The sequence below is a fragment of the Rattus rattus genome, chromosome 9 (assembly GCF_011064425.1).
Source record: "Rattus rattus isolate New Zealand chromosome 9, Rrattus_CSIRO_v1, whole genome shotgun sequence".
Lineage (NCBI taxonomy): Eukaryota > Metazoa > Chordata > Mammalia > Rodentia > Muridae > Rattus > Rattus rattus.
This window is the reverse complement of record NC_046162.1, coordinates 58,522,317-58,542,843: the sequence shown is the minus strand read 5'-3', so window position 1 is coordinate 58,542,843 and position 20,527 is coordinate 58,522,317. Positions and strand designations below refer to the sequence as shown.

The 20,527-nt window shown below is 47.7% G+C and overlaps 1 protein-coding gene and 1 non-coding gene across 2 annotated transcripts in view; both read right to left on the bottom strand.

Moving 5' to 3' along the window:
- Positions 1–8,133: 8,133 nt before the first annotated feature.
- Trnaq-uug lies at positions 8,134–8,205 on the bottom strand. Its single transcript has one exon. It is a non-coding gene; the product is annotated as a tRNA-Gln (tRNA).
- Positions 8,206–13,875: 5,670 nt separating this feature from the next.
- The window catches only part of B4galnt2 (beta-1,4-N-acetyl-galactosaminyltransferase 2), a 50,040-nt gene continuing 43,388 nt past the window's right edge, over positions 13,876–20,527 (bottom strand). The window contains exons 8-11 of the mRNA XM_032912266.1: positions 17,008–17,195; positions 16,026–16,166; positions 14,850–15,069; positions 13,876–14,341 (exon numbers count right to left, since the gene is read on the bottom strand). Of these exons, the coding sequence (XP_032768157.1) occupies positions 14,136–14,341; positions 14,850–15,069; positions 16,026–16,166; positions 17,008–17,195 (755 nt within the window). The 3' untranslated portion in view covers positions 13,876–14,135. The remainder of the gene's footprint in view (positions 14,342–14,849; positions 15,070–16,025; positions 16,167–17,007; positions 17,196–20,527) is intronic.

Below are 20,527 nucleotides of genomic sequence, written 5' to 3'. Positions count from 1 at the left end.
TTGAATGTGGAACTGACTAAAGTGTACACACTATACAAGTGTACACACAACTTCTGTTTCCCTAGTACCATAAACAATGCCAGCTATCTGAGCATAGAGCGAATGGGGGATGGTGAGATGGCTTATCAGTAAAGTGTTGTCCTTGCAAGTGCAAAGCCAAGTCTTTAAAAAGGCAGTGGCCTGTGGCAGCACGGTGGTACACACCTTTGATTCCAGCACTCAGGAGGCAGAAGCAGGCAGATCTCTGTAAGTTGGGGGCCTGCATATGGAGTTCCAGGACAAAGACAGACAAAGGAAGGCAGGAAGCTGGGCACAGTAGCGAACATTTGTAATTCCAGTGCTGGGGAAGCAGAGATATATGGAATGCTGGGGCTCCCTGCACAGCCTGGCTGCCTTGCCAATTGATGAGTTCTAAACCAGTGTCTGAGAAACCGAGTCTCAGAAAGGAAAGGGAAAAAAGCATGTGACCAGCATTTGAAGAAAGACTGAAAGACGTATTACCCTCTGGCTTACCCATGCATGTGCAAGCACTGGCACGCACACCTCCCGCACACACACTCATAGGTGCACTTGCACACACTCAATGCACACAGGCGCACACACAAAGAGAAGGTGCATGATCATTCTGAGAGTGGGTCCCTGGTAGCATCCAAGCCACCCTTTCTGTCCTGATTTCATGGATCTCTGAGGGTTTGAGCCCTGAGAGGTGGGTGCCATTGGTTCCTCAGAGCACACCAGGCAGTTCTTCCAATGGCACCTAGCCTGGGCACAGTAGTGCCACCCAGCAAAGCTGGGACACTCACTGGGTCTGTCCCAAGTCAGCCCACCATGCTACAATTGCCACTGCTTGCAGATTCTGATCACACGATGGGGCCATCAAATCCTACTACCATTATTTATTTGTTTATTTATTTGTTTTGTTTTCTTTAGTTTTTGTTGTAGTTTTGTCTTGTTTCTACAACATTCTCACAGCAGTTCCTTCCCCTCCACTTCTTCCAGACCCCACCCTGCTCAGTGGTCTTATTTTGAAATATTTTTAGATTTACAGCAACATTTGCAGAATTGCAAAGTAACAGAATTCCCCTCTGCCCTTTCCCAAGCTGCCTAGTGGTGACCTCTTGTATGACCATGACATTTATTAAAATAAAGAAGTTAAGAAACAGGCGTGATAGTACACGCCTGTAATCCCGGCACGTGGGAGAAAGAGGCAAGAAGTCAGCAAGTTCTACATTGTGAGTGTCAGGCTGGCCCGGGGCTACACAGTGAGACACTGCCTCAAAAGAGCAAGCGACAGGGGGCCTGGGGAAACGCCTCACTGCTGCCAAGCTTGGCAACCTGACTTGGATCTCCACAAGGTACAAGAAGGGAATCTACCCTTGAGAGTTTCGCTCTGACATCACAGAGAGACCCTGAGATATTGATGTGGACACAGGAGTGGATGGATGCATACCAAGAAAATGAACAAACAAAACCAAGAAACTAACACCAGTACAATGCTATTCATTAAACTCAAGGCTTTGGATTTCTCTGGGTTTTTCACTAATGTAATTTCTCTGCTCCAGGATTCATCTCAAGTATCTTGCGATTCTTTTTATTTTATTTTTATTTTTCTTACTGGGGAGAGTCTTTTTGGTTAAAGACAACATGGTCTAAGACATTCATGGCTAGAAGACACTCCATGGTCCACAGATGTTGGAGACTATAACACTAACTCCTAAATCACTATTTCAGTGGGGATAACCCACAGTTCCCTCTGTGACCTGCCTCTAGAAAACTGAGTACTGTTTTTAGTCTCTGGATTCACCCCGGAAGGGTCTAGCCTCAACATCTTCCTGGATCCCTTTCTCTTCAGCTCCTTAGTTATGCTCCATGCCTTTGACCACCTGACCAGAACCTTTAAAACTTCCCAGGAAGTGGAAATGGCTTTCAGGGCCACCCTGAGAGCAGCAGTTTCCAGAAAAAGGGGAAGCAGTGTAACTCAGCCAGCCTCCCAGATGTGGTTAGAAGAAGGAACGGAGTGGAGTAAAGGAATAGGGAAAAAGATAGACAGAGGAAAGTACCCAGGATGCTACCTTCAACTTTATCATGGTCCTTGGATGATGAGTGAACGGTGATGTCACAGGTACAGACATCCTCCATCTCTCTCCTTACCCCCAACCCCATCCCCACCCTCCATGCACCCCAACCCATTCAAACCATCCCCCCATCCACACACCCCCATCTCTCCCACACACACTTTCCCAGAGATTCCCTTACATTCTTCCTCTTTACCTCTGTGCCCTACTCCAAATCACTGATAAATGGTAGCTGATCTTCCAAGAGTGACGGTGATTACTCGAAAGATTGCTCGAGAGGGCTGTCTGTGCATGTTTGAGAGAAGAAGGCCAGAAATAGAGCTTGGAGGAACCCCAGCAATTCAGGGCAGCCTGAGGAGGAAGGGCAGTGAAGGGGACTGAGAGCCCTTGGGTCAGAGAAGCAGAGACTGCCCAACAGAGGCCAGGCGATTGTCATTCAGGAGGATCCTCAGCTGGGGAGGGGCCGTGCTCTTCAGTTTCTTCAAGTTCTGTTCAAGTAATATTGGGCTAAGTTATTTTCAGGTTTCAAATGCTTGTTTTCTTTTTGAGAGGGGGCCTAATGAGAAAGGCTGAGCTTCTAACATGCTAGGCAGCAGAGAACGGCCTTGGGTTTGATCATGTTGGCCCTCGTCGCTCAACTCCTCAGGTGTTGGGACTACAGGCTTGCAACTGCTGTGGGGAGCACTAATTCCTAGCTACACTAATTCTCCATAACCGTAAAGCTCTCAAACACTCATCTCTAAGAGCCTTATTCTCTCCCTCTGCCCCGGCCTTAGTTAAAGGCCCCACAGCTTCCTGGGGAGTTTCCTCCTGCCCAGGGCTTTCTCTGTCTCCAGTTCATTCTCTCTCTAGGAGTTTGTCCTCACTTAAGCCTGTCTTGTTTATTTTGGCTTTTTGTTGTTCTTTTGTTTGTTTGCTTTTATTTTTGTTTTTGTTTTGTTTCTAGACAGGGTTTCTCTGTGTAGCCCTGGCTGTCATGGAACTCAGAGGAACTCTAGAGGCCTTCCAAGTACTGGGATTAAAGGCATGGGCTACCATGCCCATCTCGTTTTGGCTTTGAGACAGGTTTTTGGTACTTATCCCAGGTTGGCCTGCAACTTCTTATACAGTCTAACTGGTCTCTATGTCCTCGCCTCAGCCTTCCAGGGGTCAGGATTAGGGGTTCGATTTTAATATTTTCATCAAGATGAGATGGCTCAGCAAATAAAAGTGGTTGCTGCACGGGCCTGATCCCCCAAGTTCCAGCCCGAGAACGCACAGTAAGAGAGAACTGACTCCTGAAAGTTGTCCTCTGACTTCTTTCTTACGAGGACCCCTTCCATGCACATGCACGCCGACAAGCATGTGCACACATTATCCCCCCACAAAATAACAACTATGAGTGTTTTTGCTTATATGCACTATGTACACGGCCAGTGCCTGCGGAAGTCAGAAGAGGGTGTTGGATTCTCCGGAACTAAAGTTACAGACGGTTGTGACCTGTCATGTGGGTGCTGGGAATCGAACCTGGTTCCTCTGCCAGAGCAGCAAGCGCTCTTAACCACTGAGCTGTCTCTCCAGCTCCAATTTCTTTTTAAGGATCTCAGACTCCTGGAGGGCTGAGGTCAAGGCTTGCTTTATCTCATTGACCCTAAGATTGCTAGGCAGCAGATGTGAAAGGAGTCTGTGCTCGGCAATTCCCAGTCTACTGTGTGCGAGACTGTGTGATAAGTGGTACTCAAGCATTATCTTACCTGCACGTGGAAATCAAGAGAAGGAACAGACAGCCTCAGTAAGGTAGGAGCCAAATGCAACTTTGCTGGTGTCAGCGTGCTGCCCTCTGCTGGTGACTTAGACTGGGACAACACATTACGGAAGGTATTCTCTAGTACATGCCAGAAAATTGTCATTGTCCCTTCTTGGGAAGAAAACCATGAGAAGGGACTTCTCAGACTGTTGTGAGAAAAGAGAGGTTTCCCCTAAAGCTTCAGGGGACAGGAAGAAGGGATGATAAGACTAGAGAGCCTGGAGCTGGATGAAGAACAGAGAGATAATGGTGAATGCTAGTGAATAAGTTTGGCTTTGGAGACAGGGTTTCTCTGTGTAACCCTGGATGTCCTGGAACTCATCTATAGTTCAGGCTGGCTTTGAACTCAGAGATCCTCCTGCCTTTGGCTCCCAAGGGCTGGGATAAAAAGGGTGCACCATCAGGGGGTTGGGGATTTAGCTCAGTGGTAGAACGCTTGCCTAGCAAGGGCAAGGCCCTGGGTTCGGGCCCCAGCTCCGAAAAAAAAAAAAAAAAAAAAAGAAAGAAAAGAAAAAGGGTGCACCATCAACAGCACCCACACACCAGGAGGTCAGAAGAAGACACCGAATTCTCCAGGAACTGAAGTTACAGATGGTTGTGAACCAGAGGGTGCTGGGAATCGAACCCAGACCCTCTGCAAGGGGAACGGGAGGTCTTATGCTCTTAACTACTGAACCATGTTTCCAGCCCAGATCATGTTTCTTAAACTTATATTTCAGGGGTGTGTGTGTGTGTGTAGATAAACATTTTATTTATTATATATGAGTACACTGTAGCTGTCACCAGGAGAGGGCATCAGATCTCATTACAGATGGTTGTGAGCCACCATGTGGTTGCTGGGATTTGAACTCAGGACCTTGGGAAGAGCAGTCGGTGCTCTTAACCACTGAGCCATCTCTCCAGCCCCGTAGCAAAATATTTTATCTCACCATCTTAACCAATGAATAAACAAAACAAACCAACAAAAACAAAAGTGGGAAACTCCCAGAAAACTGATTTGAAAACATAGCAAAGCTCTGAGCTGGAAGTGGGGATTCCCTGATAACAGAAGCAGAGAAGGCCTAGGTGTGTGGTGTGTGTGTGGTGCCCAGGCTCCTCCCAAGCGCAGACACCTCTGACAGCACGGCAGACAGAGGTCTCTGAGTTCTCCAGGAGACTAATAGGCACCAGAAGCTCTGTCTCTCAGGGTTATTCCATTGATGAACAGCAACATCATCAGAGCCCTCTTCCTGATCGCCCCTTGAACTTCCAGCCATAAGTTCTCATCGCCAATGTTGCAACTTAGGAGCTACTTATCTAAGTGTATGAGTGCTTTGCCTGTGGGGTGTGTGTGTGTGTGTGTGTGTGTGTGTGTGTGTGTGTGTGTGTGTGTGTGTGTGTCTTGTGCATGCAGTGCCTGAGAAGAGAGCATTGGGTCCCCTGGAACGGGACTGAGAGACAGTTGTATCATGTAGGTCCCAGGAATCAAACCCAGATCCTCTGGAAGATCAGCCAGGGCTCTTAGTTTTTGAGCCTTGACAATTAGTATGACGCCTAAGCTGGTTTGAGACCTGTGGGGTCTCAGGCATTCACCCATAATCATCTTAAGTAATTTTAAAGCTCTATTTATCATTTATTCTATATGTATTAGTATTTTGCCTTATATCTGTGTACCACATGTATGCTAGATGCCCCCGAAGGCTGGAAGAAGACATCGGGTTGCCTGAAACTGGGGTTACAGAGTGTTGTAAGCTGCCATGTGGGTGCTGGGGATTGAACTCTAGTCTTCTGGAGGAAATGCTGTAAACCAGTGAGTCGTCTCTCTAACCTCTGGATAAGTAACTTTTGAGCAGTTAACAGTCCGTGGGGAATACATTAAATATGCAGAACAATGTGGGTCAAAACAGGTTACATTCCCAGGCCCGGGAAACAACTCCTATCCTGCTTCCTCAGGCGTTTCACGTTTTTCTGTAAACATGTTTGAATGGAAAGAGAGAAGTTGCAGATTATCTGACCAGGCACACGAGTTGTAAATGTATTGCCTGTCAGGACTTAAATTGACTTAGTGCAGCTCGTCTGCACCTTATCATTCTGAATTCATGCCAGAAGTCCAGGAGGGGACCTGACTGGGTTGAGGACCCTGAAGTCAGGTGATCTGAATAAAGAAAGTCACTTGCCCAACTCCTGTGTCAAAATGACTGGAAAATGCTACAGCCATCTCTGCTCTCCCTCACTTTGGGGTTTCAGCCTTTTAAAATGCTGTACAGTTTCTCTTAGGGATCGCAGTTCAGTTCTAGAGTGTGTTTGTCAGTCCTGATCAATCTGTAGCGGCCCAACTACCGTAAGATTTTGGCATCTGCTTAAATACTTACTAAGATGAATGGTCAAAGACATAGTTGGAAGGCTGGAGAGATGGCTCAGGGGTTAGAAGCACTGGCTGTTCTTCCAGAGGCCCTGAGTTCAATTCCCAACAACCACTTGGCTTACAAAGACACAGTCAAGAGTCTGAGCTGTTGTTCCTGACTGGCCGTTTTTTTGCTGCCTAATTCAAACAAAGATCTTGCTTTGCTGGACTCTTGTGACTGCTTGGGTTGTTTTGGTTTTTCGGACCCCCAACACCGGGTACTGGCATTATAGGGATGTCCCATGATGCTGAGCAGTTCCTGTGGGGTTTGTCCTATGTAAGTGCACGTGCCGGCAGGCAGTTTTCTTACAGCTTTTTAGAAGTTATTTAGATTTATTTGCGATGTATGCATTACACATGTATATCCCTAGTCTGTAGCTCACCTTTCTCTTAGTATGCCAGGCCCTGAGCCCCTTGCAGTTCACTGAACAACACACTCAAACACGTTCCCTCTCCTACTGCTGTCTTTGGATAAGAGCATGGAGTGGCACACCCAACGTTTGGGCGTTTTATTCAGGCTTTGTTTAAACTGAGGTGTAGGTATTCCCCTATGTCGTCAGCCAAAGCGCACTGCTCCTGTCACTTTCAGATCAACAATTCTCATGAGATTTTCTGCTGTGCTTGGTGTAGTCAGGAATCCGATTTTATAATTTTTTCCCTATAAATGCACAGCCCAACGTCAAATAGGTCCTTTCTCCTAACCCTGTTGTGTTACCTTTTATTATTAATTTTTTTGTGACACCTTTGTTATTATAAACTGTCCATAAAGGAGGGGCTGGTTCTTGCTCCCCTATTCTGTTCCATCGGTATGTTTACCCATCCAGACATTATCTTAATTTCTTTAATGTGCAGTTAACAAGTAGCTTTATTCTCTGATAGCACAAGTGTGACTCCTCTCACGTCTTATGATAGCTCATTCAAACGGATCCATTCAGGTGTTTTAAAGAGTGCGTGGGTCGTGTCTGCAAGAGGCATGCTTAGAGCATTAATTGGAGAGTCGAGAGAGGCTCCTTTTTGTTTCCATGGTATCCTCCCAAGGGTGAGACACCTATAGCCACCGTGCCAATCACTCTGTAGGGAGATCATAATGCGTCAGCAGGCTCGCTCGTCATTTATCCCACAGGGACAAACACGGCTCAAATCCCAGACATAAATCCAAAGATTTAATACCCCCTGTACATATTTTCCACCCAGTGGTAGAGGTAAGCCTTTTCCCGCGGGTCCCAAGCACACGCGCTCAATGCTGCTGGAGGAACCCTCAGCGATTCGTGCCCTTCGCTCGGACGAACACCCCCACGGACGGCGAGAAACAGTACTGACCAACCGTCGGCTGACTGAGGGACTGTTTCTAATTGAAACACAACCTCGCTGCGTGAGCAACGCAGAACCAAGACCAAAACACAGGTTTCTGACCCCTAAACGCACAAGCCTCCGGGAACCACTGGCTTGTATCCAATCAGAGGTCCCCTGGCACCACTTGCCCGCCCCCTGGCCCTGTCCGGCCACTTCATTCGCGGCTCACAAAGCAATCCCGCCACGCTTTCTTCACAACACCCAATCAGAGAATAGGGGGCGGGGACTCCCTGACGCGGCGAGAGCAGCGGTACTCAGACAGGCGAGCCTCGGGATCTTTCGGGTTCTTTCGCTTTCCCTCCAGGGTAAAGTTATGTTCAGTCTTCCATCAACACGTTTATTTTTCCTTCCGACTCGGCGCGCGTGCGCAGTGCCTCCCAGCCCAGGCTGTTCCTGAAATGTAAGCCTGTTGAGACTCAGGGAGGGAAGCTGATCGTCCATCCTACAGGTCAGTGCAATCCCAGCGGAGGCTCGGGTTTGTTGCTACTTCCTACAGGCCCCAAAACAGAGATTCTAAGGCCAAAAAAGGTTCAGTGAGGTCCCACCGAGATTTGAACTCGGATCGCTGGATTCAAAGTCCAGAGTGCTAACCATTACACCATGGGACCTGCTGGCGGCTTTAGGCGCCCGGCAGCCTTCTCAAGCCACATGACGTCGGGCAACCTTTTCTAAGCTTCGCTACACTTGGCTTGGGCCCGTGGCTGGTGTCCGCGGTGGCGAGCAGACACGGAACCACGGAGATTCCCATGTCCTTACGAATTCCAAACGTTCCTGGACCCCGAGGTGTCACCTCTTCTGGTGCTCCTCCAGGGGTCCCGGCTCTTAACTCCAAGTCCCGGGGGCGGCGGGTTGTCGGGTCGGGCCAAGTCCGGAGAAAGCTGGTCCCCGACTCCGGGTAGGAGGTTCGGCGCACGCAGCCTGGGCTTTCTACTTGTTTTCTGCATTTATGTTAGGAGGGCTATGGCGAGGACGCTTTGGCCCAGCGGGGAAGGACGCGGACTGGCACGTGGTGGCACAGCCGTTCAAACCCCGGACGAACCTGGGGTGCAAACGGGGATGCTGGAGAGTGCGCCCCACCTGGATGCTGTGGGCCCCCGCTCAGCGCTATGCAAATTATATGTAGGGAGATTGGCGCTTCCAGTTCTGCACTTCCGCCCGCGCTTCTGAAGGCCGGATTACCGAAACTTCTAGCATTCCCATCCTTAGAAAAACCCAGTCAGAATTTTAAACGCACACGCACACGCACACGCACACACACGGCAAACAAACAAACAACCTTCTGCGCTGTCTGGTGTTTCATTTTCTCTAAATGTGTTTCTGCAGGTCAGTCAACAATTTGACTCAGCAGTTTACCTTCGGGGCGTTATTCTACTGCACATCCATTTGTGCCACGAGGCTGGACATCCATCTGTGTCACTGGGCTGCTTCAAGGAAGCTCTTGACCTTTTAACTGTATATTGTTCATTATAATACAATGAGAATTGGCCCCAAAACGATGGATATTGTGGAAGTGCTCTCCAAGAGTTTAAGAAATAACCTGTGTGCAAGGCACAGAAGTTCTTTTGCTCAGAAATAAGGAAACCGGGAACGTTAAATACACAGGAATGTCTCTTCAGTGAGAGAGATGTGTAACTGTCTTCTGCCCAGAGGGCTGGGAGTGGATGTGGTTAGTAGCCTGGGACCTGAGACTGATAGGCTGAGACCTCACCAGTTCCTCCCCAGACCCTTTTCTGAGCATGGTTTTTCTCAGTCTGTAGAAACTGTCTTGGTGGAAGATGTCACATATGCAAACTCTTTACAAAGAGTTTCAGTGCAGTCATGCCTTAAGCTTTGCTGGGCACAGGCAATTGGTTAATTATCACCAGGAAAGTTTTCACCAAATAAACTACTTGGGGTCAGACTTGCCAAGTTTGGACCAATGCTGGCTACTTAATTGTGTTGAACTGAACAACCTTCTTGGCTCCTCCAGAACGTTACTCTGCTGACCTTAGTGACCTCAGGGACACTCCCCCAACCCCAAACTTGTACCGAGACAAGACAAACCAGTCAACTCTGCTTCCTACTTCTTAGGCGTCAGATGCCATTCACAAGCAAATGGAGGAGCGACACACTAGTGCAATCTATTTGCTGTATGACATTGTATTAGTCAGGGTTCTATAGGGTAGCAACTTATAGAATGAATATATATATATATAATATTAATAGACTATTATATATAATATAAATATTTCTGTATATAAGTAATTGTATGTTATAAATATATATTAATATAGAGTATATAATAAAGACCCAAGGTCTGGGCTCGAAGTGAATCTTCCTACTTAAGATTGTGCAAAAGTCCCTCACAGGTGTGTCCTTTATTTCCCAACTTTAGTTAATCTCAGATGTAGTCAAAGTGACATCCAAAACTAGCCGTCACAGGCGAGTCTCGCTTTCTTGAGAAATCCAATGTTTTTGCAAGTCTGGGGGACACTAGACCGTGTCCGAGGTAGATGCACTTCTCCAGGCTCCGTGTGTGTGTGTGTGTGTGTGCGTGTGTGTGTGTGTGTGTTTGGGCGTGCCACATGTCTGCCTGACTATCTTTAGTTTGTCCAGACTGACACCCAGAAGCCAGGGAATTTAGAACGGGATCCAGTTCTGGTGGTGCGTCCGACACCATTGACCTCAGTGACATGCGAGCAACTGGCCTTGCTGCGTCCCTGGTTCCCTCAGTTCCTGGATTCTTGGTCACTTTCCCGAACTTGCTTTGCCCACCCCCTTCTAGTGTTATGAGCCATCCGCTATCCTGACAATTTCCTCTTCTGTATGATCCCTGATGTCCTTTACCTGCGCATGCAGTCAAGAACGTGGTTAGTTCAAGTCCAAAAAACTCAGCTGGAGAGAGTTTGACAGTTTGTCTCTGAGTGAATGGATAAGAACTTTAATAGTGGGTGGGGCGGGGGGATGCACACTCTTTAATCCCAGCACTCCAGGCAGGCAGGTGAGTTCGAGTCCAGCCTGGTCTACAGAGTAAGTTTCGGGTCAGCCAGGGCTGGCCTACACAGGGAAACCCTGTCTCCAAAAAATAAGAAGAGAAAAATGGTTTGTAACTCTTGCAGAAGAAAGTGACATTGAGCTTCTTGATAGGTTATCTCCACGGATAAAATAAGCCAACTCAAGCCAAGTTCAAGTAGGCAGCAGGTTCCTGGGGGTAGGGGTTGGCCTGGTTCACCAGGCCCAAGGAACGAGACCAGGGAAGTCACAATGCAGACGAGACAGAGGGGACGGGGAAGAGAAATGCAGAGGGGACTTGGGAGACAGGATATCCAGACAGAAACGGGATTATATAGTGAAGAGCCTCTGAGGGAGAAGCCCAACCTCTGCGATGGAAAGTTCAGGTAGGGACTGAGGGATGCTGGGAGAACCTGGAGACCAGGTCTGCTTTGGTATGTAAAATAAGCACATCAGCCTCCCGTCCAAAGTCTGAATCCCAACACTTCTTTTAGGCCTTATCTTCTGTCAAGGCTGAACCTGAACAGTAGGCTTTTCTAGATCTCATTTTTTTTTTCCTGCTTATTTCATTCTTACAAAGGCCCTGTGAGTTGGGCACATGCCTTTAATTCCAGCACTCTGTGGGCACAGGCGGCTCATCTCTGAGTTGTAGGACAGCTGGGGCTACATAGAGACACCTGCTCCCACCCTCCCAAAGGGTCCCATGACTGTACAGGACACATTGGCGCTCTCTCTCTCTCTCTCTCTCTCTCTCTCTCTCTCTCTCCTCCCTCCCTCCCCCCCCTTCCCCACCGTCCTCCCTCCCCCTCCTTCCCCACTGTCCCTCCCTCCCCCCCCTCCTTCCCCACCCTCCCTTCCTCTCTCCCCCCTCCCTCCCTCTCTCCCTTCTCTGCTCTCCAGGATTCACTATGTAGTTCCCCTGCCCCACAACTGGCCTGGTGTGGGTTCTCAAGAGGATTGTATCCCTTACAGCATATAGATGTGTGTTTATACAGGTGACAGTGACTGCCCTTATGTCCCCACTTCTCCCTGCCCCACCTTCTTAATCTCACTGACTGGCACCCTCACTGAACCCTTCCTTGTGCCCCTTGGGTGACATTAAAGGATTGCTTCCCTGTCCTTGCTTACTACAGTATGAGTTAACAGGAAAAGGGGGTCTTTTTTTTTGGTGGGGGGTTAAACCTGCCCTCTCCCCTTGCTATGGCTGGCAGTTCTCGAGAGCAGGCCTTGGGGCTCCCTAGTCTTTAAATGTGGCTAGTGTCTTAACAGACTTGATCACTGAACCACTTGCTCTGGGACACAGGAAGACCCAAAGGAAGAAATGTTCCAGTTTTGTGCTCAGAGACTCTTAATATCACACTGCCATGTGACACTAACCTTGGGAAGATGGGGATGAACATCTACTCACTCCAATCAGGAACCAACGACAGACCAAAATAAGGACACTGCCCAAGTCCAATGTAGCAGACTGATGAGTTTTATTGGGGTTACATGCAGAAGTATGGGTGAAGGATTATCACAGGAGCAAGAATGACTCAAAAGACAGCTGCAACAGGAGAGCTCACAACGTCACAAAAGCTGTAAACTTGGAGCCCTCTGTACAACTTGCAGACAGCTCAACAAGTTGGAGAATGTTTCAGGCAGCTCAACTCATCTGAGAGTGCCTCTCAGCAGTCCTTACAGCTAATATACTTAGGAAGGAGAGGGCCTAGTGTGTCTGGTGGTTTTCAGGGACTTCCTGAACCCTTTGAATTGAATGGACTATTTCATATCCTTTTGGAACATCCTGTGTTCCTGGGAAAGAAGGGTTACTGGATCATAGGAAACTCTCTCTCAAAGTCACATCTCGACTATTTCTTTCTCCTGGAGAGATGACTCTAGATCTTGAAGTAGAGAAAAGACCACTTGAGCATGCTAATGACAACCCTGTTAAACTGGAGGATGTTACATTTGCTATGAGAATGCCCAGGGTTACAGACTTGCAGCCACACCTTACTTTGTATTCTGGGGATCTGAACTCAAGTTTTCATGCTTGGGTAGTAAGCACTTCACCTTCTGAGCCATTTCCTCTGAGCTCACTGTACAGCCCTGGCTGGAGGATCTCTGAATTCAAGGCTGGGATTAAAAGCCCACACCACAGCCAGTTGGTGTGTCATTCCCTGTCTCCGTACCCACTCCAAGCTGGTGCTTGACTTTCTATAGTCCAACAATAACTACCTGGGGAAGTAAAAAAAAAAAAAGTGTATTCAGAGTGTTGAAATTTGCATAAAGAGTAAATTGGAGTAAATGTAAGTTTTAAAATTAGTGTTACTTTTCATGATTTTAAAAGTCATTTTTATTCTAGAATATTCTATAATTTTAACATCTAGTTTAATAACCCATTAAATTAAAATATAAAAGTTACAATGAACAAGTATCATATTTAAAATCAAAGTTTCAAAGTTTAAAAATCAAGCCAGAGGGCTGGAGAGATGGCTCAGAGGTTAAGAGCACTGTGTTTCCAGAAGTCCTGAGTTCAATTCCCAGCAACCACATGGTGGCTCACAACTACCACAAGGGATCCGATGCCCTCTTCTGGTGTGTCTGAAGACAGCTACAATGTACTCATATATATTAAAATAAATAATTCTTAAGAAAAAAAATCAAGCCAGAAATCGTGGTTCATACCTCATATCTCAGCACTGTGAGGTAGAAACAGGAAGATCGCTATGAGTTTGAGGTCAGACTGTTCTAAACAGAGTTCTAGGCCAGGCAGTCTTAACACAGTAAAAGCAGAATTAGCTGGTTAATATTTAGCCATTCACTGTTCCTTCATTTATTTTAAATTTATTGTGTGCCTGAGTGTATGTATATACCATTTGTATGCAGGAGCTTTGGAGGTAAGAAGATGCTTCCAGAAACTGTAATTATGAAGTGAGTTACAGACAGCTGGGACTGATCATGTGGGTCCTGGGAACCAATCTAGGTACGAGTACTAATCACTCTTAAGCACTGAACTCTTTCCAGCCCCCCTATTTAAAGATAGGCTTTCACATAGCTCATGCTGGCCTTGAACTCTTAATCTGCTACTTCAGTTCTTGAGCTCTGGGGTTACAACACTACACCAACCATAACATCTGGCTTTGAATAACATTATTTTAAATTAACTTTTTGTTTGTTTGTTTTTCCAGACAGGGTTTCTCTATGTAGCCCTAGCTGTCCTGGAACTCACTCTGAAGACCAGACTGGTCTCAAACACACTGAGATCCGCCTGTTTCTGCCTCCGGAGTGCTGGGATTAAAGGTGTAAACCACCACTGGCCACCCCCTGCCTTTGTCTCTTATTCCCTGCCCTTTATCCCTCGGGGGCAGAAAATCTCTGTTCTGAGAAATTGGTCTTTGGGGCATCTTGAGCCGACTTCAGGGTCCCTACACTGGCTCCACTTCCAGCTACTTCGCTCTCTGTTCCCCTTGTTAGGAGTCTGCTTTTAGCACCCCTAATGTCCAGTCCTACTATTTTTTTGTTGTCCACAGCTAATCTGCATATTGCATTTCCGGTTCTTTGCCTTTTAAGTGGCGCAGTAGAGATGGTTCTTGAAGTAGTGGAGCGCTAGCTTGAATTGGACCTGAGAATTGGTGTTGGTCCGGTATTTGGCGTAAGACATCTCCAAGGCAGCCAGCTTTGGATCCTTCGATGGTGTTCGTGTTTGGTGGTCTACAGTCACCCCCGGACACGAGCCCACCAACAGGCTCCCCAGCCCATCAATAAAGAATTCTGTAAAGAGAAACAGGAGACAAAGGGAACTAAAGACAGACCGCCGTGGTCCCCCACCCACACCTGAGGAGAACCTGGTTCCTAGCCACAGGAAAATGCAGCCACTCGCTTGGTTCCAGGGAGTCCTGGAGCTGGAAGGAAAGAAACAGAAAGCCCCAGTTTCTCAGATTGAAGAGTGGGCATCAGTACCACTGGGTTCCACTAAACAGTACTGTGGGTTCTGGAGAGCAAGGGGTGAAGGGGAGAGGGATAGGGCGGTCCCTAGGTGCAGTTTTAGATGGAAAAGACTTCCCGAAAGAAGACAGAAGCAGAGAAAGATAAAGGACTGAGCTGCGGGGAAGGAAGGAGGAGCACGTCTCAAGTGGACTGAGGCAGCGTGGGGAGACGAGGGCGGCAAGAGGGACTGTGAGCTCTATAGGCTGGGGTGACAGGAGACCCCTGGGAAATCAAGAAGGGGTTTCCAAGGAGGACCTTCCTCATCTCCTGCCTCACCCTCCAAGCTTCTCACCTCGGTGAGCAACTCTTTGCAGGGCCGGATCAAAACCGACTCTTCGGAGCTGTTCTGTGTGAGCCAAGAAGAAGTTCGTGACGCCACTGGTCAGCGTGCATCCGGGGAAGCCATCGAGGGCCTGGAATGATCCCCACCTCTGGTGAAGACAGTCCCCATTCTCGCTCCGTTCCAACAGCAGCCTGAACTGGAAAGTGTTTCCCTGCACGCTGCCACCCACCTAGTCAGCAAACAGAAACCAGGGTCTGAGCAGGATCCGTGTTTATCCCTCCAGGAAGCCTCCTTGGACCGCACCTCTTAAGAGAATAAACACTACTCTGTGGCTCTAGCCTCGAAAGGACCCTCAGTAGCTCCACCCTGTGGCCACAGCCCTTCCCACACTGCCACTGGGTCACTGAATCCCTATCGCCACATGTAGGCACACACATACAAATGTGTATACACATACATACACACTTGCTTTGTAGCTGAGGCTGGCCTTGAACTCCCATCAGCCGCTTCCACAGGTATGCACCACCATACACAGTATTACTTTAGGGGGTTGCTTTTGTTGTTGTCTTTGAGATAAGGGCTTACTCTGTAGACCAGGTTGGCCTTGAACTCACAAGAGATTCTCCTGCTTTTGCCTCCCCAGTGCTGGAATTAAAGGTGTCCAACTATATTTTCATATTTAAAATAAATGTGAGGGCTGGTGGGTGCAGAGATGGCTCAGTGGTTCTTGCAGAGGACCTGAGTTCTGTTCCCATCCAATACTCATGTGGCAGCTCTCACCCATCTGTAATTCTAGTTCCAGGGGGTCCAACACCCTCCTCTGGCCTCTGTAGGTACAGATATATATATATGCAGACAGAACAACTATACACATAAAATAAAAGGAAATAAATCTAACAAATATTTTTTAAATGTGACTGAACAAGGACACAGTTCTCTTAAACCTCATATAGTCCAAGAAAATAATTAGAAATGTGGTATAAATATGCTCTTTTAAAAATAGAACAATTGTAAACTTTTTTTTGGTATGGCGTATAAAATTTGCTCAAAGAAAACAGTTGAGTCAAAACAGAGCACGCTCTGCCGCCGAGCTGTGAGCCCCTCATCCCCTCAGTTCCCCCCTCGGACACCGACATTCCTTTCTCCATCCTTCCTCATGATTACAGATCGGTCATTGTCTCTTACCACATCCAGTTCAGTTTTCTCCAGGACATCCACCAGTACCTCAATCTTGGTCTTGTTGCTGAAGAGAAAGTCATCGTCCACCCAGAGGACGTATTTAGTAGTCACCTGTGAGATGGCCAGGTTCCTACCAGCAAACCAGCCCTGCAGGCAGCATGGGGTTGGAACAGCAATTGTCACCATGGGGAGCTTTCCTGAATTCCCAGTGGCCAGACTGCCTCCCACCACGGGTGAACTTGGAGTCTGTGGGATTCTATAGTTCAGACAAGGCTGACAACTACCGGGTCAAAGGAGTCTGCCTCAGAGAAACATGGCAGGGACAGTGACTTTCTGGATCAGAGACTGAGACAAAGATTGGAAAGTCCCTCCTTGGTCCAGTGGCCTCTGTGAATAGACTGGAGTCCTTTCTCATCTTACAGTTGCCTTCTATTCCCTGGGAGATGTTGGTTTGGGGAACATCTGCTATCAGTAATATCCTTCCCTTTTTTAGGCGAGATGAGGTGGCAGGGGAGGGAGAGCCTCGCTTGGGCACAGTCACAGGGAACAAAAGGTTGTTGTGGCCCCACACGTCACAATCAGATGTCAGATCCACCTATAAGAACCTCTGTCAAGGGCTGGAGAGATGGCTCAGTGGTTAAGAGCACTGACTGCTCTTCCCAAGGTCCTGAGTTCAAATCCCAGCAACCACATGGTGGCTCACAACTATCTGTAATGGGATCTGATGCCCTCTATATAATAAATAAATAAATCTTAAAAAAAAAAGAACCTCTGTCAATTTCCACACCAAATAGGAGGAGGATAGAATAAACTAGCACTTCATTCATGTGGGATGAGATCGAGCCAGTTTCCCTCTGCATCTGAACAAGAGAAACCCTGAACCCTCTTACCACAGGACTCTGCTCCCTAGAGAAGACCATGGGCACAGCTGAATCTGGGGCACTCTTTGTTCTGGGAGCTAGATGCCCCCGGTCTGAGGGGGATATACCTTCCCAAAGGGCATGGGGTAATACTCCACGTAGTCATCTTTAATTTCCAGGGGCTCCTTGCTGTCATCAGTCACAATCACGGTTAAGTCTGGGTAATATTTTCGAATACTTTGAAGCAGGATCTTAAACTTGTGGGGACGGAGAAAAGTCTTCGTGGCGATGGTCACCAGGTTTCTGAGCTTCCTCTCTAGAGAAAAATGTAGAAGTGAATGCTAGAACCTCTGTCCAGATTTGCTTTGTTCAGATGGGTTTCCTACCAGGCTGGGGATTCGAACCTAGGGTCTCCCTCATGCTGAGCAATTCTGCCAACTAAGTTATACTCCCATTATCTGGTGGCCTCTTTATCCTCTAACTTGTCAGCGTTAGGGACCTCATGCCTTCTGTACACAGGAGGTGTTTAATCGGAGTTTTTCAGTTGCACTGGGAAATAAAGACATTTTAAGGTTACCCAATTTGGTGAAATCTTTGTCCCTGGCTGCTTTTGCTGTGCCATTTTCCTGCTGCCTGGATTCTTCCTTTCTGGCTTGCCTGTTAGCAAACCCTTGTGTCCTTTATCCATGTTAACTACTAGAAGTTGAGTTGCCCAGAGCCGGAGAAGAGAAGAAAAGGTCTAAAGGCCTCATGGCCTACCTTTGCCATCAGTTCTGAGAAGAACATCACGGAAATTTCCTGCCTCTATCTCAGGAAGGCATGGTTAGGAAGAAGTCTACTTGAGGACCAGAGGACCTGGACTAGACTGTGTAGGATGTCACAGGTGAAGGCAGGCACAAGATAGACCGAGGCCTGTCATTGGACGGCAAGGAAGGATGGGCAGGAGAAAAGTTTTAGAGAGGAGGAGACCGGAGGAGGTGAGGAGAAGCAGCAGAGAGAACCAGCGGAGAGAACATGGAGGCAGATGTTGAGATTCCTCTCTGCACATTTTTTTTTAAAAGATTTTATTTATTTTATGTAGGTGAGTACACTGTTGCTGTCTTCAGACACACCAGAAGGGGGCATCAGATTCCATTACAGATGGTTGTAAGCCACCATGTGGTTGCTGGAAATTGAACTCAGGACCTCTGGTAGAGCAGTCAGTGCTCTTAACCTCTGAGCCATCTCTCCAGCCCCCTCTCTGCACATTTACAGGTTGTTATGAATGTTCTTAAGGGATGGGTGTGTACAGGACTTTGTATGTCTAGGTGGGTAATTATATCTTATTGGATCAGAGATTATTGTGTTGTGTGTTCTTTCATGTGGCGATTTAAGTTTAAGAGAGTATGTGGCGGCCGGAGACATTAAGCCGCCACGGAATTGGGATGTGTATGTCTGGCATGGTGGCAACCTGCCTTGGGAACTGGATGGGCAGAGAGATTGTTGCCAGGCTCAGAGAGAGGCCTTCAGCAGTGTGATATGGGACGGAGCAGAGCAGGTGAGAAGCTTTGCTGACTGAGAGGAAGATATCTACCAGGTATCTTGGAGCACTACAATGCGGGGTAAAAGACGGCATTTTTTATAATTTTACAGCAACAAGACTGTTCACCATAAAGCACATGGCTTGTAAAAACAAACAAGAAACCCACAAGACTTGGAGAGGCCGGGGAGATGCCCACTGGTTGAAACATCTGCCATTCAAGAAGGGCTGGGAGCCCCCAGCTCCGGAAAAAAAAAAAAAAAAAAAAAAGAAGTGCTGGGAGGGGTGGCAGCATGCCTATAATTCTAGCTTCAGAAGACGGATTCAGGGGCTCCCCAGATGTCCAGGGAGACTAGCTGTATTATCAAGCTCTGGCTTTGACTCAGACCCCATTTCAGTGAACCGCCGGAAGTGCCATTGCAGAGGATTCCCGGTGGTAACCGTGGGCCTCCACGTGCTCCACGTGCATGTGTTCATGGACACCATCGATACACAAGCAGATGTGTCTACACATAAGCACAACAATGTATGCATAAACACACAACATATGTATGCATAAACATGGGGAAGGGTAAAAGCAAAAGGCTTGGAAAAGAGAAAAGGGTCAGCTCGTCCACGGGAAAGACACCAAGGTACAGACACTGGAGCACTAAGCAGCAGCTGCTCTTGCAGAAGACATGGGTTCACAGCACCCACCTGGTGGCTCCTAACAACTGAAACTGCAGTTCCAGGGGCTCTGACGCCCTCGTCTGGCCTCCACAGGCACTGAGTGAGCACCTGGTACACACACACACCCACACACACACACACACACACACACACACACACACACACGCAAATATATATTGATCTTAAAAAGATTTGACATGGGTTGGGGATTTAGCTCAGTGGTTAGAGCGCTTGCCTAAGAAGCGCAAGGCCCTGGGTTCGATCCCCAGCTCCGAAAAAAAAAAAAAAAAGATTTGACATTCACTAATAATAAAAATTCTTAGACAGTAAATGGAAGAAGAGAGGTTTCTTACCCTGAAATGCCTGCCACATGGCAACATGAATGGCATCGTGCTAGAATTTTCTTCTTAAAGTCAGGAGCAAACAAAACTGCCTGCTGCTGTTATTCAACACCATGGTGGAGATTGTAGCCAAGTATAACGTGACAAGTACCTTAGTTACTGCTCTACTGCTGTGAAGAGACACTGTGACCAAGGCAGCTTATAAAGGAAAGCATTTAACTGAGGGCTCACTTCTAGTTTCAGAGGGTTTGCTCATAACCCTCATGGCTGGAAGTATGTTTGCAGACAGGCAAGCATGACACTGACGCAGTTAGCTGAGAACCTGCATCCTGATCCATATGCTGTAAGCAGAGGGGGGGGGGAGAAGAAGAGAAAGAAGAAAGGAGGGAGGGAGGAAGGAAGGGAGGGAGAGAGGGAGGGAGGGAGGAAGGGAAGAGAGAAGATTCCTAGTATGCACAGTGTGCCAGCTGCCTCACACTCCTGCTGACAGACTTCCTTGCTGTGATGGGCAGGTCCCTCAATACATGAGCCAAATGAACCCCTTTCTCCAGTGAGCTGCTTCTGTATTTTGTTACAGCAATGAGAAAAATGACCTTCAGAACCATTAGTCAAAATAAATCTTTCGTTTTGAGAGAGAGAGAGAGAGAGAGAGAGAGAGAGAGAGAGAGAGAGAGAGGAGAGGAAAGAGAGCGAGAGCAAGAGTGAGAGGAGGAAGGGGGAGAGGGGAAGGAGAGAGAGAGGGAGTTAGGGAGGAGAGAGAGAGAGAGAGAGAGAGAGAGAGAAGAGGAGAGAAAGAGAGTGAGGGAGGGAGGAAGGGGAGAGGGAAGGAGAGAGAGGGAGTTAGGGAGGAGAGAGAGAGAGAGAGAGAGAGAGAGAGAGAGAGATCAAGCACTAGGTATACAGGCCCACACCTGTAATCCCAGTGCTTGGGAGGCCGAAGCTGCAGGATGGTGAAGACCAGCCTAGGCTGTGTAACAACACCCAACCTCAAAAGACAAAAAGAAAAAATCACTAAAAGACCATTTATAGATTCGACATCAAAAAGAAAACGCACTTGGGATCAGGAAGATGGCTTGGTGGGTAAAGTAGCCCCTGTACGAACACAAGGATCTAAGTTCA